The sequence below is a fragment of the Caloenas nicobarica genome, chromosome 1 (assembly GCF_036013445.1).
Source record: "Caloenas nicobarica isolate bCalNic1 chromosome 1, bCalNic1.hap1, whole genome shotgun sequence".
Classification (NCBI taxonomy): domain Eukaryota; kingdom Metazoa; phylum Chordata; class Aves; order Columbiformes; family Columbidae; genus Caloenas; species Caloenas nicobarica.
This window is the reverse complement of record NC_088245.1, coordinates 54,267,875-54,289,878: the sequence shown is the minus strand read 5'-3', so window position 1 is coordinate 54,289,878 and position 22,004 is coordinate 54,267,875. Positions and strand designations below refer to the sequence as shown.

The 22,004-nt window shown below is 36.2% G+C and overlaps 1 protein-coding gene across 9 annotated transcripts in view; it reads right to left on the bottom strand.

Annotated features, from left to right (window-relative positions):
- The window catches only part of PPP1R12A (protein phosphatase 1 regulatory subunit 12A), a 118,686-nt gene that overhangs the window by 4,171 nt on the left and 92,511 nt on the right, over window positions 1–22,004 (bottom strand). For 4 of the 9 annotated variants that reach the window (XM_065631497.1, XM_065631554.1, XM_065631525.1 and 1 more), the window contains 11 exons: window positions 21,305–21,395; window positions 19,247–19,444; window positions 18,902–19,070; window positions 16,754–16,875; window positions 16,007–16,072; window positions 10,703–10,719; window positions 9,174–9,315; window positions 8,372–8,476; window positions 7,412–7,459; window positions 4,617–4,667; window positions 2,741–2,902 (listed from right to left, as the gene is read on the bottom strand). In XM_065631497.1, the coding sequence (XP_065487569.1) occupies window positions 2,768–2,902; window positions 4,617–4,667; window positions 7,412–7,459; window positions 8,372–8,476; window positions 9,174–9,315; window positions 10,703–10,719; window positions 16,007–16,072; window positions 16,754–16,875; window positions 18,902–19,070; window positions 19,247–19,444; window positions 21,305–21,395 (1,144 nt within the window). In that variant the 3' untranslated portion in view covers window positions 2,741–2,767. The remainder of the gene's footprint in view (window positions 1–2,740; window positions 2,903–4,616; window positions 4,668–7,411; window positions 7,460–8,371; window positions 8,477–9,173; window positions 9,316–10,702; window positions 10,720–16,006; window positions 16,073–16,753; window positions 16,876–18,901; window positions 19,071–19,246; window positions 19,445–21,304; window positions 21,396–22,004) is intronic. The other 5 variants (XM_065631504.1, XM_065631535.1, XM_065631518.1 and 2 more) reach the window with 3 other exon arrangements.

Below are 22,004 nucleotides of genomic sequence, written 5' to 3'. Positions count from 1 at the left end.
CAAAGATCCTGGGTGAAACCACGACAGCCTTCATCTAGCCATGCACAAGGAAGCAAGGGAGTCTGGTTTTGTTCTTGTTCAATGGGTCTCTCAACAGGTGTTGTCGTGTACGCTTTCTGATGAAACCTCAAAGTAACTCCAGGAATTTCACAGTTGTTAGGGAAGTTCCTTTGCCCTATGTTTCCCCAACACAGTCTCTTTCAGCTGACTAGGGAGCTGCAGCCCATAATGCTTAATTACACACAGGCAGACCCACAGAGAGGTATATTTTGTGGTGAACTGTTTTAACAAAAAAAGCTGCTGTTCAAATTTAGAGCTTTAACATAATCCAGCAGCATTATATGTCTGCAAATCGCTGTAGATGTATTTTAATCCTGATTAAGATAATAGGTAGAATAGGTATTAAGAAAATATTTTCTCTTTTGTCGTGAGTCTGTTACAGAATAAGGGAAGACTGGTAGGAGACAAAAGCAGTTATGAGTAATAGGAGACTGATCAGGAAGGATAAGCTCAAGTAACCTAAGACACTTATGCTTCTCATCTATACTAATCCCCACATACTTAAATCCTAGCCAAACACATTTATACCATTTTCTTGGAGCAGTGCATTCCTATGGCACTCAAACTTCTCATCAGGTGACACCACACACCTTTAATGTGCAGAGGCAGGAAAAAAAGGCTTTGCAGTAAATTCCATAAAATTACAGTTACATACTGTACTTAACACTTTGAATCCCAATTCGCTTCTCACTAAAATAGCAAAGTATCTTCCTGTGATGAGATTCTTGAATAAGATTACAAAATTTTGCCTATCTGCAATATGCGGCCAGCTGGTAACTTTGCAGTGCTGTCCTTGAGCAAATAATTATTCAGTAATCACCTGACATACGTGAAGCCAACTCAGATCTGTACAGTAATAATATCTGTTTGCTGGAATATTTAACAGGTTTTACATACAAAGCAGCTTTGTAAATTAAGATTATAAAAGGCTCATGAACTCTTAAGGTACCTGTTCAGATTAATCAAGCACAGTGCTATGGGTTAAGCCACCATCATAACATCAAACCTCCCTGCTATGTTTCCTTTTCTTTTGCCAGCCAGGCTCCTCAAGCTCCACAATAATCTGCCATTGAAAACTCGCCCTACAAAAAGGAAAGCTGAATGGTTTTCTGTGGTTTAACACCCTGAACTGGCTCAGCATGGTTAAAGGAATGCCAGTGCTAGCAAAAAGAGACGGTTTGGACATGTGGCTGTGGACAGCAGTTATTAGATTAGCTCAGCTGTGTTGAAAAACCACATTGTGAGCTGAAGCTTTCTGCCCGCCAGTTCAGTGATTCAACAACGCTGGGGTGAGACGGAGCAAATCATATAGCGAATAATGGGATTTGTTTTCAGCCAGGTCAGTGAGCTGACTTGACTCACTCAGCAAAGGTTAATAGAAGTGAACACTGAAGAATGAAGGACCTGGACCAGGAACAAGCTTTCTGTCCACATCCTAGTTAGACCAACTCCAGGTAGACACAGAAGCCAAAGGATAAACCTCTTTATTTCATGTCTCTCAGTGGGGAAAACCTCAGATGGGACTTTGAGCAGAATGACAAAATGTATGTTTATTGCCTTGCTTCTCAGGGAGAAAGGGGGCAGGTGAAGGGAAGCAGTTTAGCAAGAATGACTGTGCAGAGGAAATTTTTTTTTTCACCTACAGATCTTAAAAGCTCACTGAAACCTTCACCTTATACAGCTGTTATATTAGCGGAGGAAAAAAGGCACATAGATTGATGTGGAATGAAACCATATTTTGTTCCTCACAGAAGTTCTGAATCTTCAGTGGGTTTCTGAAGCAGCCCTGCAATAACATGAAGGACAACAAACTGGCATTTTTTTCCAATATGAAACTCAAAGCAGTTCACGCCTTTAACAGAAGGGGGCTGAGCCAAATGACCTAGTATGTATGAACCAATCTGACACACCAGGCAGGTGTTTTTCGTGTGTGTTTTTGTACAGTTCTTGCATGATAGGATTCTGGTCCATGACTGGAATGCCTACATATATAGCAATACAAATCTATGACCTTAAGTAAGTGGTAAAACTGGATATTTTAAGATGTCTAGATAAAAAGAAGAATTGGCCAGAATCACATGGAAGCTAATATATGAAAATATTAATCAACTCGAAGCTCCGATGCATTTTTGAAAGGGAAGAGTTTGGTCCCCTCTAAACACTAAAACACACAAACGTAAGAAATAAAGTTGCTAATGCAACTGTTTGGGAATGTGCAGTACTGAAACCACTTCTCAAACGTTCTTTAATTGAGACTAGATTTGTATCAATTCTGTGCACTTCAGTTATACTGCAGCAGAAAGCTCAATTCTTAATTTCAATTTATCAGAATACTAGAGGCAGATCCTATCTATTTGAGCATTCACTCAAACACCAAAACAAGGGAGTGACTTTGGCGTGTTCTAGTGCAAACTCAAACCCTTTCAATTGTTGCCAAGGTATTAACATGTCGAAGGTCTCCTGCATCACTGCCAATTTACCTTCAAGCCTGTGGGATGAGCTTTGGTGCTAGTAAGGACAACACCACACCAAACCAACGCGTCCGCGACACCTGTAGTCGGTACACCGGACACCATGCTTTAGCCACACTTCCACAACCGAGCAGCAGTCAGTCAGTGTCTGACACACAAGTGTTAATAGTAAAATTCTACCCAAGCACAAACTGAACATCAACACCTGCCTGGCTACACAAAGGAGAAGGCAGAAATTACAAGTCCACAGAGCGCAGTTGCCTACAGGACTCTGACAGCTTGGCAACCACTCGGGTCAAGGCCCTATTCTCTGTCACCAGTCGCTCATTTATGTGCCTCAAAGATTGAATCTGCTTTATTTGTTGCAGGTTCTGCAGGAATCAAAGAAATAGGAGTGAAAACAAGAAAACAACATGTATATTATGTTTAAAAGAACTAGAGCAGAATTGAAAGAAAACTTAGAAGAGACAGTCCTGTTTAAAGTAGGTAAGTCGCTGTGAAAGGAAAGTATCCAACAAGTGGCACATTCTTGAAAAGCAATCTAAGAACCAGCAGTGATTAGTCACGGCCTTCCAAAACAGTCCAGGATACATTAACAATGAGAGCTATTCCTGGAATTCTTTACTTAACATCCTAATTGCACAGACTAAATCTCCTATTCAAAAGTCTGTAAATAATGACACATTTAACATACACTTTAACACAGCAGTGTAACAAATGATAGGAAGATTAGTCTTTAATTCAAAACTTGCACGTATTGCTTATTGAAAGTAAACTTTTGAAAAAAAAGGCATTATATTTGCATTCTCTATTTTTCTTGGAAGCCCAGCCTTCCCTAAAAAGAACTTGGAGGTTGATGATAGAAGCTCACGTCCAGTCTTCCACTCTTAGACACAATTATTTTCCTATACCAGAGTTTGCTTTCTACATAATTCACTTCTAAAGACCCCTCAAGGAAAAACAGGCATTGTGTCCTCTCTTACAACAACTATCTTGGCCTGAATCCAAGGGAGCTGGAGGCATGGTGGTTGCCTTCTGCCTACATCTGCCTGTCAGTTTCAATTATTTCAACAAAACTTCATGTGTGTGTTTTAATCGAAAGTATTTGGAAGTTAATGCCATTTCCAAGCAGCAGAGGGAGCTCAAAAATGAGCTTGAAAGGAAACTTTTTATTAATCAGTGACAAATATCAAATGTCAAAACACTGGTAATTCTTTAAAATTTTGGAGCATAAGAATGTTTTCTATTTCATCATGTTCCGCTAGTTTTCTAGTCATACTTTACTTTAACAGTTTGGTTGGCCCTGTCCAATATTATATGCAAGGACATAATAGAAAACAAACCTGCCAAATTTCCCACCCTTCTTAATCATATCTGAGCACTTAACATAGACAAACCAGGAAATGAGAAAAGTTATACCATGACTGGTTAAAAAACCAAAAAAGGCCAGAGATGGATTAAAAAATATTTTGCTTCTGGGATTCAGTTTATACATAGCTGAAAAAGATGGAAATCAGTGCATGGGGTAAATCTCACTTATTTGTAAACATCTGAATTCTATCTACTGATTTTTGTTAGCTAAAAACTGATTATTATTTACTCTATACAAATGAAAGCTTTTCTTTTGATATTGGTAACATGCTGTCTCATACATAATTTAAAGACCATGAGACACAGGTTGAAGCAACATTTAATGCTTAAATATCTATGGAATGATATGCTACCAGTATTTTTAAGTTAATAAAATACAGGGTATCACATCAAAACCATAGATTGCAATTTTGTCTTTATTAGATGAAGATGCGCTTCAGTCCAACCATCTCTTGAATGTTTTTTGTTAGCCAATATGTTACAGAAGCATAAATCTCAGCACCTTCTTAGAAGTCCCACATGTACAACTGCTTATGCCAGTGAAACAGCTTCAGCACAAGCTACATGACACGAGTGATTCGGAAATGCAGCTATAGCTTAGTTATTTTCTAATTAAATTATAGAGACCAGTAATACTGCCAGACTACATGTTGCACTTACATAGTCATACGCTTTGTTATTAATAGTTTATTTAAAGTGTAATAGTTTACTTACTTTAAGTTCCTCTTCCATTTCAGATATCCTTCTTTCTAGAGCTCTTCTTTCCTAAATCAAAAGATATGTGTTAACACTGAACGATAAAATCTTTTAATAATTACTGCTTGTAAATTCTGTGGTAACAGTGAAATACTTCAAGTTTCAAAGGTCATACAACCAAAAGCGTAGTGTGGACAGGAAACTTGTGATGGCAGTGATATATAGAAATTTTTTCAATATGGAAAATTAATATCTGAGGAGGAAGAGATATTGAAATTTACATCAAGTCCTACAAAATGTACTCCTTCCTTCACACAAATTTAGACAAGTTGCACCTACCATTTGTTTGCATTTATTTTTCGTGAGCTAGGCTTCTGTAATAGCTTAATATACAAGAAATGCAGAAAATGATCAGAAACAAACGAATATTAAACAAGCACAAAAGCAGAAGCTTTCATAGACAAGCAAACGTAGCTGAAACATCTGTCTCAGCTCGGTGGGATCTGCCCACACCATAAACTGCCACATAAGTGTAGATACACCCAAATTTACGTTAAAGGAGTTCAGCTGAGTACCAAATAAATCTAGCTACGTAAGAACACCTGCTTCTTGACTAAATGTTTCCTGAATATTTTCTGCGTTTCTAGTATAGTTTTATTTTCCTTTCTTTTATTTTTACCTGAGAAGCAGGAGAAATCATCCTTTGTACAGAACTTCAGGACATTTTGATTACCGCACCCAAGCTACCTTATTGAAAGTTAGCTTAGGGTTTTCTATACTATGCTGCAGTCTGCAGTGCAGACACACTATCATATTTCTAAATTATATTCTTTCGTTTAAACCTAATTTTCAAGACATCCGACAGATGAATAGCTAACGCAGTAGACTTCAGGGGTTTATAGCTTGATTGCTTGCTTTCCTGTGTCAGACAATGCAGTGTGTCTCATTGAAAAGCAGCTGCGGTTATCAGAACTCTACATTCAGATTTTTCCAAAGTGTGAAAGGCAAAAGCAACAGATTATTGCGAAGTGGACATATGCATCCGCATACAACAGTGTTATGCAAACAGCAAGCAGCATTGACTGAGGTGTGTAAAACTTTGGTTAGATCATACCGCCCAGTAGATACTGACTCTTGCCGGTCACCTTTCAGATATAAATTATTTGAATTTAGTTTAATCATAGTGCAGTTATATCCCAACATTTTCTCATTTTAGCAAACAACTTTAAAGGTCTATCAAAAGTTAATCAAATAGATTACTGCAGTTGTTAGTACTTAATGTACTTAACTCCTCCAAGTTAAGACTTTTCCCATCATGAGACTGATTGATAGTAATGGGCATAGTAAATACCATTCTATTCTGTTTGCTGTTGGGCTAAATGTCTTTACAAAAAAAAGGTGTAAGAATTGCTAATATAGCCAGTTGTTTTAATGCAATGGCCTGTTCTGGGAAAAAGCACAGCTGTTAATTTAAAACTGAAATAATGTCTAGGTAGGCAGTACTGAATGTTCTGCAGACTGGAAGCTATACAGTAATGGACGCAGCTAAATCCAAATTAGATGTCCACTTGTGTGGCCATGATAGCAAGTGAGAAAGTAATTAAAGATGCTGACGAAACTTTTCTACTGATGAAATCACTGTCTAGAGCAGGATGCCAAAAAATCAAGGAGAAATAGGTGCTAAAAGGCTGCTGCAATTATCTAGAGAGATTATTAAGATAATGGAAGTTCAGGAAGTGCCTGAGAGCACTTCTACATCTCCATGTGCTCTTATAAAATCTACCAAGTGTTTATTTATACGCCAGACAGGTTTGTAGAACTAAAAATTGTTTTCTAAATCTCAAATACTGGAAAGTAAACATAAAAGGCTAGTGAATGTGAAGTTTACCAGGGATAAATAAATATACACCATATCACTTATTACTGCCGAAGTCCATTTAGTTTTCTTCCTGTTTAACTGTCTAATATGTCTCTCCCGGATGAAGGGAGGAAAAAGGAAGATGTGGCCAGGGTTAAGGAGGAAGCCAAGACCACAGCAAAACTAGCGTAGTTTGCGTTACACTGCTGTGGAACTAAAATTATATAGGGATGGATTTTAAACTAGCATGAAACTACAGCCTAAAATTATAATGTGTCCAACTTCTGAAATAATTCCTGTCATCTATCTCACATGGATTTATTACATGACTCCTTTCCGATTCAATTTAGGGTGGTTGTCTCTGACCCTGACGCTCCGCTGCCCACACTGCTTAATCATTCTTCTCCCACCTGCCACTGTATCATATTCCCTCTGGAAAAAGTTAAAATACAAGGACAGAGACAGATTATGATTCATTTTATATCATTAGAAGGTTTAAAGTCTCATGTCTGTGAGCTAGAAACAGCTACTTCATTACCAACAATAACTGGTAAAACGACATGCGTGCCTCTGGAAAACTCTGAGGAAATTGAAGTCTCTGAATGTTGGAAATGCATTAGAAGATGAAACGCTCCTGAATCTGCTTAACCCTCTGGGGTGCCAACATTGTTTTGGATGAGACAGAACAAGTGGCAGATCCCTGGAGGGCAGTGGCATTAGAACCTGGTCATCAGGAACAAACAGGCAACCTGAAGGCATTTCTGAAGAGTAATTCCATCTCACAGTATCTCACATTCATTGCTACTTTGAAACCTAAAATCCCCAAATCTTCTAAAAAATGCAAGTTATAAGAAAGGCTTCTGTTCCCACTAAAAAACATCCACGCCAAGGGTTGCAAAACAAACTAAAAAAAGCCTGAGTTGGAGTACTTAAGAGATCTTTGGCAGAAACTCACCCTTTTCTCCATTTCCAAGAGTGATCTGTCAGCAAATCTCTCTTGTCTCTGAAACACAAAATTAATAAAGACACTGGTACTTGTTCTTAAACAAAATAAAACTGAGGAAAAACAATTCAGTTGGACATTTTAGTATGCTGTCCGAAATATGTTTTCAAAAGCACTTTGAAGTGTGTTCAGGGAAGTAACACTGAAATATAGAATAAAGAAGAACGAACTGGATTTATCACACACTTCCTGTGTGACCATCCCTAAGGAATTTAATAATCACATTGCCTTTGGCAAATAGGAGCAATACAGTATTTCTATCTAAAAGCATTACAAAACAAACATCTTTTTAACGTACTTCGCTGATGTTTATGGGGTACACACGGAAGACACTTAAGTACCTACACAGGTAAACTGTGGCAAATGTGATCTGAGAACAGGAAACACTCTTTCTAGAGCAATTTAGAGACAAATTTAAGTTTTGTGTACATATCTGGTATTACTGTGTGCAGCACTCCTATCTGACAGCAGTTGTGTGTAAGTGGAGTGCACTATTTGCTCTTCAGTTCTAAGATAAAGCTATCTAACCAGCCAGGAAGAACTGGTGGGTCACGCCAATGTGCAAGCAGGCTTATGAATTAATCAATCAATCCCGACTGACAGTTGAATATAACCATAACAGTGTAGAAAGTGTTTATCCCTACCCTGCAAAGAAGTTCCAGATACATGCTGGCAAGAACCACTACTACTTAAAAAGGCAGGAAGCAGCCTCACACATTTTGTTCACAGCTGAAGACCAGAATCCTGCGCTCTTTTCTCTTTAGAAACAGAGAGGTACCCTTTCTTCTTCACTCCCATCTTTGGATAAGAAACAAAGCTGATGCCTAGTAAAGAGCAGCCCATACCCTGGGGTGCTTCTAGTTTGCTGTCTACTTTGTCAGCTACATACATGCTTTTTTGTTTTATACAAACCTGAGTGGTCTTCTCCAATTGTAGCTTAAGTTCTGTAAGTTCCATGTTGGTATCATGTAACTGTGCTTTCAGTTTTTCATTTTCAGCTAGAATCTGTTCATAAAGCTAAGAGAAGATATTAATTTGAAAAAAATATCAAATAATAATTCAGAGAGATTAGCCGAAAAATTTAAAAACCATGACTGAACTGCACATAACATGAACAAATACTTAAATAGTCTAAGAAGTAAAAACCAGTTAAAGATTTGAAAGATCTTTAGAATTAGCAAGCACTTGAAAGAACTGCTACCAAATATTTCTGGAAACAAGCAACTTTGCATAGGGAGCACATGGCTTACCTTACACATGTTAAAAATATACTTGCCAATTTCTTTGCTTCAGACTTCACAAATGAGACACCACAGCAAACTTTTCAACAAACTCTCTCCTCCTCTATTTTAAAGCAAGATCTAACCACATTTTTACATTATCTGTATGTAAGCTAGCAAACATATAAAATAAAAGGCTTCACATATGTATAAAGCAGTTTTAACGATACAATCGACTAAAAAAATACGATGATAGAATTTGTCATAAAAAATGGATCTTGTCTCCTCTGGATTTCTCCCTTGCCTTGAAAAGAGCAAAAGCCAGAAGCTGTTTTGTAATGTAGATTCTCCCCACTGTAATGGCTGTTCTGCTCCTCCGTTCGGCTGAGTTCCTTTAAGCAGCATTTGTGATGCAACATGAGATCATTTCCAGTCAACTTATGAAAAACAGTAATAAGGTTCTATTTTCACACCGAAATTCTTGGATCAGATACCTTCTTAAAATCAGTGCTATCTTCTTTTTCTAGCCTACTGCAGTACGGTTTTCGATCTTCAAGGTAAGTCTGTGACCCCGATCGCCCCTGTGCTGAATCGTAGCGGTCACCTGAGGACGTGCTGAGGGATCCCGTATCATACCTGTGAAAGAAAAGTTCTCATTTTTCTTTGCCTTCACATTCAAACTGAGACCACTCACTGTATCAAACACTCTGAGTTTGCTGTTACCCTGGTGAAAATACCAAATGCAATTATATACGGGGTGTTTCAAAATGACGGACCCAATTTGAAATCACTGTCTCTTTGCAACCATGCACTGCCCATAAATGAAACTCTTACACTTGAAAGGGCAGGGCACAGAGTTTCAAAGGATGACTGCTAGATGCTTCATTAAACCGGAAATTTTTGTGTAATTGTAACACGTTGCATCATGACATATATTGCTTTGAAACTGGGTCCATCTTTTGGAAACATATTTTAGTTAAGCCGCTGCCTCCTACTTTGATGCAAATTTAATTTTTACATTCTCAGTACTTCAAGATTCTGTGTGAAAATATTTGCAAACTGCTCAGTCTGCCAAGTGCCTGCCTTGTATGCAATCTTTTAAATTAAATTCTTTAATTCAAGCAAATATTTACATGTCTTAAAGGATTTTTTATTAGCTTAGATACTTTAATAATTCTTTGTTTATAAAGAAGACCTATTTGAAAAAATGCACTACTTTAATGGAAGAGTTTTAAAAAGTAACTTATAAAATATCAGCCTAGATGAATTCTCCAAGTTTTATTAGAGAAACCAAGAAGATTTAAAAACTATTTGGTCTGAATTCCAGTATTTCAACAGAAGTGATTTATGAAACAAATCTTCAGCAGTCTTTACCCTATTAATCACTAAATTACAGCTAGTATTAATACAGTTTAGAATAATTTCACATTGCTGACTTTTCATTGATTATGTGCTGTAGTAGTTCTGTTTAACAGATTTGCAGCACAGAGAGAACATAATAAAATCCTGTAATTAATTCAGAAAGTCTAAAACCAAATTAAAACTTTAAAAAAAATTATTTATATTTCTGCATTTCCTTTTCAACAAATCTTAAGGAAAAATTATTTTCAGAGGCTGCAGTACTGTTCTCGAGATTCCTTAGAAAATTTTCAGTAGGGTATTATTCTAAAAGAGGGGCAACAAGAACCTCGTCTTCTTTGTAAAAGCTGACCATACTGAAAAAATTGCTGAGAATGGTGCTGTATCCACTGTGTTCTACAAAATGCCCAGGCTGCTGTCAGTGCACTACAAATACTCAGTCCAGTATGTTCCCCAGAATGGAGTATCCCACTCACACATGGAAAAAAATATCCAGCACTGTAGCTTTACACCCGTATTTGACACAAATGTAAAATATCATTAATGCCTTTTAAGGCAGCTGACTACTGGGGTTAAGCTAAATTTGTACATAAAGAACTTAAAATGAGAATGTGTGAACAAAAAGCTTAACAATTTTGAATTCATTTGTTTAAATTACACATACCTTGAAAGGCTATCACTCTGAAGTGGGGAGGGGTAAAAAGAGAGAAAAAGAATAGATCAAGTCAATAATTTAATTAAATAAAATATATAACAATCTGTCAACAAGTGTAGTCAAACAGTTACATTACACGCATATGCTATCCAACAGTATATATTATCTGAACATTGTCAGATTTAATTTTGTTATGTCTGGAACATAAAAGAAGTATGTGCTAGAACGTACTTGCCAAAATTTGATTTAACATTAACATTTCACTCTAAAAGTCTGGACTGTCCTAAACATTGGAGTCATTTCAGCAATCTGTGCATTCTGTGATTTGCCTGCCTGGTATCAAAGGCATCAGACCTGTGTTCCCTGCGTTCCCTGTTCCTTCTTCCTCTTCTCTAACATTAGCAATAATGTTTTGAATGGTCAACGTAATAATGACTTCAGCTCAAAATAATAATATAAAATACAAGGTCACCATTTCAACATAGCTCAATGGGAAACAAACTATTATACCAACAACATAAGGGAGTACTTATTAGACTTAATTTAAATGACACAATTTCTCTTTTTATATTACTTTCATTCATTCATTTCAGGCAAATCCACAGGCACAAAGTTCACTCACTGTACTTGACAAGTGAATTTAATTAGAAGTGATGACTTCAGAGTGAGCAAGTGCCCTGTAAGCATTAACGTCAGTCATAACAAACCTTGTTCCCCTCTGGGTGGTCAATACAGATTAATAATTTATTCCAATTATAATAATCTGGAATTAAGACATTTCAGTCAAGAAACTCTACTGATGTATCATCGCCTGCACATCCTCCAACGTTATTCACCTCGCAGCGGTGAAAAACGCCATAGGTGGGTTTTGCTGGGGAGTGGTGTGGTTTGTTTGTTTCCTTTTTTAGAAAGAAACTGTATTTTTTTCAACTTGCATTAAGGAGAATAGCCACATTCTTCACAATACACTCAATTTCCCCTCAGACACCTTGAAGCGCATTTACTAGACATAGGAAATCATAAGTATGTGCTGTGGTCTACCCACTCCTAATAAAACATTGTTATTTTCTGTTATGAGCATGAATAATTCTGATAACTCAAGAGATTTTGTATGAAATGTCACAGTTAGGTGGCACACATCTATACATGGATAGTTTTTAAGCCATTGGCTAAAACAAGATGAGCTTCCACCTCAGTATAAGTCTTATCTCGCATTATCATATGTTAAAGTAAGATAAGTGTGAGATTACAGAATTCCACCATGTCACCAACCACCTACAAAAACCCTTTCTCACCGCTTCTTCCTCACCTCAGCAGGGGAAGCTTTGTCCGTAGACTTTAGGTTTCCTCTTCTTAACTTGAGGGAATGCCGTGTACAGAAAAATACTGAGCTGGCCCTTTGAACCTTTACCTACACTGCAGAACAGCCACTACAAGGAATTAAATGATTCCTACATTATTTCTTCACAAATACACGCTCTAAAGGCTGCTTTGCTTTGCTTCCAGTGGACTCCCCGTGGTGCCGAGGGAATGTGAAAACCCCCAGATCTCCATTCCCATACTGCGCTACGGCTGCCTAAAGATCATCTTAGAAACATGATTTTCCAGCTAGAGAGGGACAACAGATGAACTGGTGAGGTAAGAGAGCACTAATTACTAGAGGCAGGAAAACACAGATGCAGCCCATTCCTGTATTCCTGGCTAAGCCTGGGAGCCTGAGAAGCTGGTCAAGGACTCTGTCATCTCCAGAAAACCAGCAGTGCCCGTTCCCTGGAAGATGTGAAGCTCCTGCTGTTTGAGCACCATCCAGGCTCCACACCTCACTGAAGGAGCAGCACATTCCTCAAGTACATGCCTGTTCTTGTTCCCCCCGCTTTTCACAAAACACGTCTGGTTTGTAGATTTTTTTTTTTTTAAGCAGAGTCTTAGCTGTTTTCTTTATTTTCCCCTTCAATTTCTGTCAGTTCAGCTCACAATTTCTGCCATTTGACAAAAAAAATCGTGAAAAGGTGTAAGTGTACAAACTTTGCCTGAAGCTTGAGAAGAAATGATGCCAAGACAGATATCCCTGTGCATCCGAATCACATGAGATGGATGTTCTTTGTACAGTCACAGAACGGAGCACAATGAGCAGCCACAGTTGCACCGGCAGCACACCAGCAGTAATGAAAAATCAAAACATACATATCGTATCTAAACAACCTGAAATAACACTTATTTCTAACTCCATGCTATCAGTCTATACAGATCATAAGGGTGCCCCAAAAGAAACTGTATTCAAAAATATACACTAAGCTTCTAGACAGGCACATAATATTTTAGTGAGCTTAGGATGATTATTGGTAATGGAAATAAAATATGGAAGTCAGGTGGAATTTTCTGTATTGTTATAAATGAATGTTTCTGTAAAACTGCTGCTGCAGTGAAACTGAGGAACAAAATTTGAGTACAGCACTTCATTAACACTATTGATGTCGGCTTCTCATGTTCATTCCCACAGAATTAGAAAACCCAATGACATTTATTATCCTAATATTGCTAGCTTTCATCTTTCAGAAGTCGTATATCTCATCTCTTGCTTTTACAATCTTACATACTGATTCCATTTCAGCCCATTCAATTATAACCTGATTACAGTTGTGGTACCTATTCATTTTTTTTTTCTTTGTTTTGTTTTGAAATACTTCATACAGAAAAGCAGGCTTCACATAAACACTTTTTTACTTAGAATCCTTCAGTTGCCAAAGTGATCTTCTGACTTCCCTATTTTTAAACACGTACCCTACGACTTAGTCCTAAGACTATTCTTCTAGTGGGAAAAACCCTTACGTAACGTGGCATTTTTTGTGCAAATTGAAGAAATTCTCAGCTCTTGACAATAAAAAGCCTAAACGAAATTTCGTATAGAGCAACCTCCAGCAGTCGAAGTGCTTGGCAAAGTCCAGCTTCTCCTTACTAGCTCTCCTTTATGGACAAATGACTACCTAAGAAGTCAAAAAAGAGTTCTGAAGAACAAGAAAGCACAAACCGAAATCTTACACAAGATACTTCTTTCAAAGACCTTCGAGATGAATAAGATAATTTTTCTGGCTCCTAAAAGATTTCAGGCTAGAAATCATTTTGTCTAAGGTCCTTTAATTTCCTTTGTAGCATGCACCCACGTGCAAGGCTTGTTCTTGACATCCTCTCTTTAGTTTAAATTCTTGAGTTACTGCCAAAGCCTTTGGAAGTTTATAGTTACCACCTTCTACCTCTGGCCTGGAGCTTCACCAAGGAAAAAACACAATAGCAGCACCACATAAGGGAATAACAGAGAATATCAATATTCCCAAATTCTCTGTCTTCTGAATAGCAGTATATCAAATAATCAGCAGAACTGAAAAAGCACAACTATTTTCTGAACGTCATTCTTTACAATTCCAGCTTATTCATGCCTTTTTCCTTTTCTCTTCCTAGAACTGAAAAGGATTTATAAGCAAATAATGATGAATTTCTACGATAAAGCGTGCAAGATTTGTGTCAAAGTGAAAGCAGAGTTAGCAACTGCAAAAACGAAAGTGCAATTTCTTCAAGCACTTAAAAATAATAAAAAACGCACATGTTTTGCTATGGATTTGTGAACAAATTGCCTATTAGAATGTTCAAGATCTATTCCATTGTTATTTTTCTAAGACGGCAAAATAGTGCACTGTCAAAAGTAATGTATTTAGTTCTCAGTTTAGCATTGATAAATGCTAAATAGCTGTTTATCAATGAGATGAAGTTACTTGAAATCTACATAATGCTTTATATCTCTGACGAACCATTTGTATGCAAAGGAAAAAAACCCACATTAATACGAAAGTAATGAAATTACTATATACAAATTTTAAGATCTCTTATAGTTAACAGGTTGCAATAATTACAAGGCTAGGACATTACTATACTGGAAATTCCATATTATGTTTGACAAAATTTGAAAAGAAAACTTAAAACCACACAAAATACTTATTTTAATAAGTGATACAATTCACTTTCACTACATTTTTGTATTTTCTGCAGCTGATCTGACGAAAGAGCTAATATCAACAAACCAAAATCAATTTATGTAGCTAGGTGACAGTGAACTTGTTTCACACATTTATTTCAGAATTCTCCATGAACTCAAATTTGATATTATATCGATTTATAATGAAAGAATTATACAGGCTAGGAGCATGTTTTGACTCCTGAGCCAAGCCACAATTAAGCAGCCAATTCTACACTTCACCATCTCACCCCAACACACCTACCCTTTTAATCATAGATCATAGTAATAATTTGGGGCCTGATTTACCACTGTTTCACTGCAGTTTTATATAAGCCTAATTCTAGCAGAAGCATCACATGCACATTCTACCAAAATGAATTTCTACAGAACAGAATATGGAGTAATTACAGATCTAAGGATAAGGATAAGTACTAGCAGGAGGAAAGGAAACATGCCTGTATACTTATGTTAACGTGACATGGAAATAAAAAATACAGCAAACCAAAATGGCACAGAATCAATCTCTTAAATAAAGCATTTAATGAATGTGTAATGGAAGCTTTTATAAAAAAGGAGAGAAACACCACTTGAGTTTTATTCCTCAATTTCTGTTACACCATTTTATAGTACAGCTCAAGTTACCACTTCCCTTTTAACCCCTCTGTCACACACCATTCAGTTTATTAGGGCTTTTTTCATCAAATCAAGCCTATTATATTGTTTTCCACTGAATTTTTATCAAGACTAATAATACTGAATTATGATGTTCAGACATCCATCTTCTTCAATGGAGAAATCAGGTGCATTGCGTGCAACTTTCTATACTTCATTATATTAACTTCTCCTATTATTTGTTAATTACATTACTGAGAGCACTGGGTTTAATTTTAAAAGGTTTCAATTAGTGTGCATAAGTCACTGGGCACCATTTATCTGAAAATTACAGAGCAGATGGAACAAAGATTTTTGCAATGCAGAAACTGGAAGCTCCCTCCAGTAATGTGCTGCAACATGTCCCTGACCTACGCGTCAGAAATTTTGCCTACATTTTTTGGATGCTTATTCTACATAATCAGAATGGAAGAGAAAAACATCACTTTTAGTCATGGTTAATACGTTAAAAATTGTTATTAAAGCCTGCAAAGGAAATGGCACTGAACCATAGCCATGAATTATGAATCAGAAAGCACTTGTAAGAACTCTACCATATATACTCTTTTAATTGAATCCAACTACAATAGAAATTTTACGATCAAAATATATCTGTTAGAAAGGTAATAAACTAATTATATTTTTAAAATTACCTGAGTTTCTTTCTTATTTGTTCCTTCTTCTGAATCGGACTGCTGTTCCTGTTCATTTTCATCACTCTGGTAAAAGAAGTGGAAAAGGAAAAATAATTAAACTGCTGAAAGCTTACTGAGATTTTACGGCATTCTAGACTTCTAATACAAAAATCTAATAGCAGTAGAATTCTACCTAACTGAAATGAATAGAGAATATATGGGATATATGATGAAAATTCTCAAAGGAGTATATGTTTTCAGCATCAGATGGAGAGGAAAGGGAACTTCACATTTGGCACGTGAAAATGTTGCTTTTACAAACTTACATACTGATCCCATGACAAAGAGAAAGCCAATCAGCTGAAACACCAACTATAACTCTTCTAATCTGACAGCTGTTCCTTCAGATCTAAGTACATGGCTACTTGTAATGTGCCAGATAATGAGTCTCATTCTTACAGCTTTGGTATGCATGCAAGACAATTGTTCAATTATTATTTTTTCCTTAGATTATGATTAATTCCTATTAAGTTAATTCGAGAATTCTTTTTAGCATTATCAACATAACTTAGACTTAATTTTTATTTTGCTCCTGAAAGCTTTAAAACAGAGAATACAGAACTGGAACAAGCATCAGCTTTTCCAGAACAATTAGTTATATACTCTATTACTCTAAACTATTCTCTATTTTAAAAATACACTACGCACATTCCATATTACTACAAGCTAAGGCTATAAAATCAGCAGTAGCAGTTGTTTACTTACATCTTGTGTCCAAAAAGAAACTCCTGTAGATCGTCGTTTTTCTCTTGGTCGCCGCCTTTCCCTTATAGACTTAGGCTGTGACTTATCTTCTTCCTTTTCTTCCTCTTTTTTGCCCCCTTCTGCTAATAACAACTTTCTTACTCATCTAAGTATGACACAATCTAATTTTCTGAAAATTTTCTGTAATAATTCTCAGTCTTTAAAATGCTAACAATTATTTTTTTACCTGAAATAAATTTGCTAAAGACCTTACCACATACAGGGTTTGCTGTAATCTACATTCCTCAGAATATAGCTCTAAAACACTGTAAATATTGCTCCAATTCTTGGAGAGCAACTGCAAAATACTAATTCCATCTCAGCCACCTAAACAATATGTTTCTATGTAACAGTGTTACAAATTTTCAAACTGTCACGTAATAATTCAAGTATTTGTGCCAGTAAATGGATAAAAGTACAAAGTAATTCTTCACCATTCTTCTTCAAACAAGTTTTTTTTTTGCTTACATCAAGAATTCAATATAAAAATGGCCCAAATTTTAAAAGTCTGTTAAGTCCTCCTTAGAGTCCCCCTTTTCATCACAGTCCTCTCCATTTTTGTTCTAAGAAAGAGTAAAATGGGATCTTGTAGATTAGATTAATATAATATTACAGATTTCTTTTTTCTTTGAAAGAAATGCAGTTGCAATTCAAAATGGACATAATAACTCAGGATTGTGTTTCTTCTCCTATATGTTTACAAGCAAATTGTACAAAAAAAAAAATTAAACAAACCTGCCCAAACCAAATTTTTTTTGCAATCTATTCAGTATGCTGTTATTAAAGAAACCACAGATTTGAGTTCAGATAGAACCATCACTAATAACTTAACTTTAGCATCACTAGTCTTCAGAGGTAAATAAGCATTATAGTGTGAGGCAAGAATTAAACAGAAAAGAAGGAAATACAAATATTCATGGTGAAATATACCTTTCCTAATTAAAGATTATTTTACCTCTGGGCTTTCAAACAGTAAAGTATTACTCCTCCTAAAGTCATAATTTGAGAAAAACCTCACTGTTGCTAATATTTACCCATGAAAATCTTTTCCACAGAACAATCTGGAGTTTCCTAGAGTAAGCATGCATTACTGAAGAATCTTAATCCAAATTTCACTTCATATTAGGACAGAGGGGAAAAAAAATCAGAAAGTGCACCCCTGAAGTAACTTCCTCAGAAAATACCAGTCTAGGGAACACGGCAATAGTGCTATATAGTTAATGGAGATCTGTTGAATGGATCATTTAATCTTGATCCTCTGTATAACAAAACTATCAATTTCATTCAGTAATCCTATTCCAGTTACTGATCAATAACTCGAATTAAAGTATTTCTCCCAAGTCAACTGTGGCATACCTCTGAGAAAAAAGAGATTCACGCTGTATGTCAACAGCCTCCTCCTTTGGTGAGCAACTAATCAGGCACAACATCACTGAGAATTACAGCACATGATTCACACTTGAAATGAGGGCAAAACTCTGTGATATCAGAGAAAAGCTTTTTTTCTGGCCTCTGAATCACGCATCTGATCCCCAGCTTCAGACTACATAAACTAGTTAAGTATCTAGAAGTATGGTTCCATTAAATATTCTGAACTACCACTGGAAATATCTCCTTCCCTTTGTTTTCAGCTGCTCACGAAACCCTGCGAGGCCCTTAGAGCATTAAAGCATCCTTCCAGTCCTTTAGTGTGGAAGGACTGAAACAAAATCCCAGTTCTTTAGCAATTATTTAATCAAGTAAAATTACTCCTCAATACCTGCAAATATTTAAACTCTGAAATGTGATATTTCATTATAGTTGCTGTGGTAAAGCAGACCTGAAAGCATTATGTGGATAGTGATGGCGGCATATTTGATGTTCTTTGACCCACCAATGGAAAACACAGATTCACATACTAAGTGGCTGCAAAACACCACCAAGTACAAAAAACCCCCATTTTTCCTCTCTATATGCAAGTTTTGGAATTTCTTACAGAAGGAGGGAGTAAGATACAAGTCTGGTGGTCTTACTTACCTCCCACCCCATTTTGAACTATCTATAGAAACATAAGCTGCCCTTTGTCAACTAAAACAACAAAAAATATCCCTTCACAAATAGTACTCCTACCTCTCTCACTTTCCTTTGTTCCACTCCGAGAATAGGCAGAAGTTATACCTATAAGGCTGTTTGGTCTGTTTAGTTGACTTGAAGTTGAAAGAGAGCTAGTGGAGGTGGAGAGCGAAGAAGTGGTTGATGAAGGAGTTGACGTTGAAGTTGGTCTATAGCGATGATATGGCTATTCAGCAGAGAAATGTCAAAATTAATTCACCAAGATTAAACAAATATAAACCACAGGATTTAAAACATTTAAATATAGAAATCATTCTTACAGTAGTACCAAAATTAAAATATTATAGTTGGAGTTAAGACTCGTATAATTTCTCTACCTAAAGAGACCCATCATGAAAATACCTCTTCAACAGTTCGGGAATATCTTTGTCTATAATCATCATCTTTAGTTTCAGATTCTTTCTTTTCTTCTTGTTTTTCTTTGTCTTGCTTTTCTTTCTCTTCTTTTTCTTTTTCTTCATTTTCCTGTTCTCTGGTTCGCGTGGGACGACTTCTTCCTATAGTTTTTTCAGCTTCTTGAAGATCTGTCAGTGTTACTCCCTGTGAAAACAGCAGTCAGCAAACAACATTTCAATATTTCACCTGTATTAACGCAGATGATCACATTATATAAATACGTATTTTAAAGACAAAATTCACCTTAAGAAAATAAATTCTATCTATGAAGAAATAAATTTTATCAATATATTCTACCTATAGGCTTTTCTCTCAAATCTTGGAATCAAACATCCCTCTTTGATTAGTGGTAAGTGTTTGCTGTAATGTGATCTACCACAGATTCTCCAGCAACACAATTTTTAGCTGAACTGGTACATATAGATCATGCAGAAAATCATACAGAAATAATTCAAGAACCCACTAGATCCTTCCAATATAATCACAAGCATAGTAAATATTTTTGAAAGAACCCTAAAAATACAATACTTATCAAATTTTCAGAAATGTTGGTACTTTACAAATTCACTCATTGCAACTGGATTTTCAGGCCAACAACACAAAAAATTGCATTGACAGCACCAGAGAAAATTGCAATTAATTTCTTATTTCCTTGTTATTCTGATGCTAAAAAAATAGTTTTGAAATAAGCTCAGAAAGCAAATCATTTTTTAAGACAGTTTTTCTCAACTGCATTTTTCAGCTGATGCATCTTGTGAAGAAACTGCTTAAAACACCTCATAACCTATTCTTCAAAGCCAACTTTGCAGCTTATCAGTTATTTAATTGATTTTTGTGTTGAAAATGTTTTAATGCAGTAATTCCTCATAGCTTTTTCACTGTAAAGACTCAACAATAGTTGGCCTGTGGTTTGACCATCTCTCAGGGCTCTGAATTGATACTATCAAGAGGTAAAAAAGAACTCCAGCAAGATCAAGTTGTATCAAGTGGTGTGGATCTCTCAACAGGAAGGGTAAACAGAAATATCTGAGGGGTTTAAAATTGCAAAGATTTGAAAGTAACATCAGTAAACAACGTAGAAATAGACTCAGTCTTGAAGCAGATAAGGGTGATGGCTGGAATATTTCTTTGTGCTGTTTTATCCAGGGACTATGCTCAGTTAGTCAGCAGACAGAAGAAGAGATGGGGAGACACTCCGGAGGACAGTGGTTGGTAATTGCTCCACTGCCCAAAAAGTGCTCAAGTACCATTTAGAGATAGTCTGTTTTGCTACTGTGACATCCTTCCCTACATTAGGACTGCACTGGTTGCAATTCAGTATGAATTAGTTCTGAGAGAAATTGGAAAGAACCACCAAATGTATCAGTATGTAAAGTAAGAGAAAGAAATGCTGAAAGGAGACGTGCAGTTAAACTCCAGATTATTAGCAAGTAACAAAATACTCTTCCTTAGTACTCTTCCATGTCCACACAAACTAGGTTGAATGTATATTTTTCTATGCCATGGATCTTATTAGCTATCCATATGTTACTCATCTCAATCACATTATGTTCAATAGTCCATGCACAGGAAAGAGACTTAGAAATGAAAATAAATACAGTACACTATGCCTGGTTCTCAAGTGTTAAGTCTTCAGCCAGAAGCATAGAGCTGTTAGTTCCCGAAGAATTCAAAGTCTTTGATTTAAACATCTGCATAACATCAGATACAATTACTCAAGGAAGGCATGTTACCATAATGCAATCAAAAACTCCTCAGTGGAGGAGTCTGTGCTTTCAAATTTGTATTAAGTCATTCTTCAGTGATTAGAAGAAGCAACTTTGAGTACACAATGAAGGGATAGAGGGGAAAAAAAGAGGCTTTATTTCATCTGTTCAAAGTTGTTTTGTACCAGGAAGACCCATCAGTTTATTTGGAGCTTTAGTGGGAAATTAGAACTTCACTGTTCTCAGGGAGCTACATGGGTACGTTTCCATAAATGTAGAAGGTTTAATAAAACTATACCTGCGTAGATCTTCTAGACTGTCTTGCTTGCCTGGATCTAGCTTTTCTTTGGGACTCTGACTCTTCATCCCGTACTGGAGTGAGGTATGATCTAAAGAGTTGATTACAAACAAAATTGGCAAACCATAGTTTTTCTACAGATGTATTAAATGGTCAGGAAAAAGAAAAACCCACAACACATTATGACTGAAACCCAAAGCAGTTAGAAGAAAACCTTTAACTATATAAGACAGATTACTTTTTAGACACTTCATCCATATCATAATGATCTATTCACCAAGACAGCAGCCTTAGAACTCAATTAAAATACACAGTGTTTTCGTAGTTATTTTAGATTTCCTTTTACCATTTTCTCTAAATATAACTTAAGCTTTTTTTGGTATTTCACTAGTCTACTAATATAGGGGTAGAAGACCTCAGAGATCCAGCCAGTTACACGTTTATACATAATTATCTCTGTGTGTGCGTATATGAACTTTTAATGTAACTTGTAGGCTTTTAGACAAAGCTAAATGTACTGCTAATGCAGAAAACCTAATTATACCATCTATTGCACCAAAGATTAAAAATCCTTGAGGACGAGGTTACCATATTTCCACACGAATCATCCATGCTTTGAGTAACCCAAATCCCTTTGAAAAAACTGTGCTTAAAAATAAATCCTCATGAAAGACACAAAAATTCTGCAGAGTAATTAGGT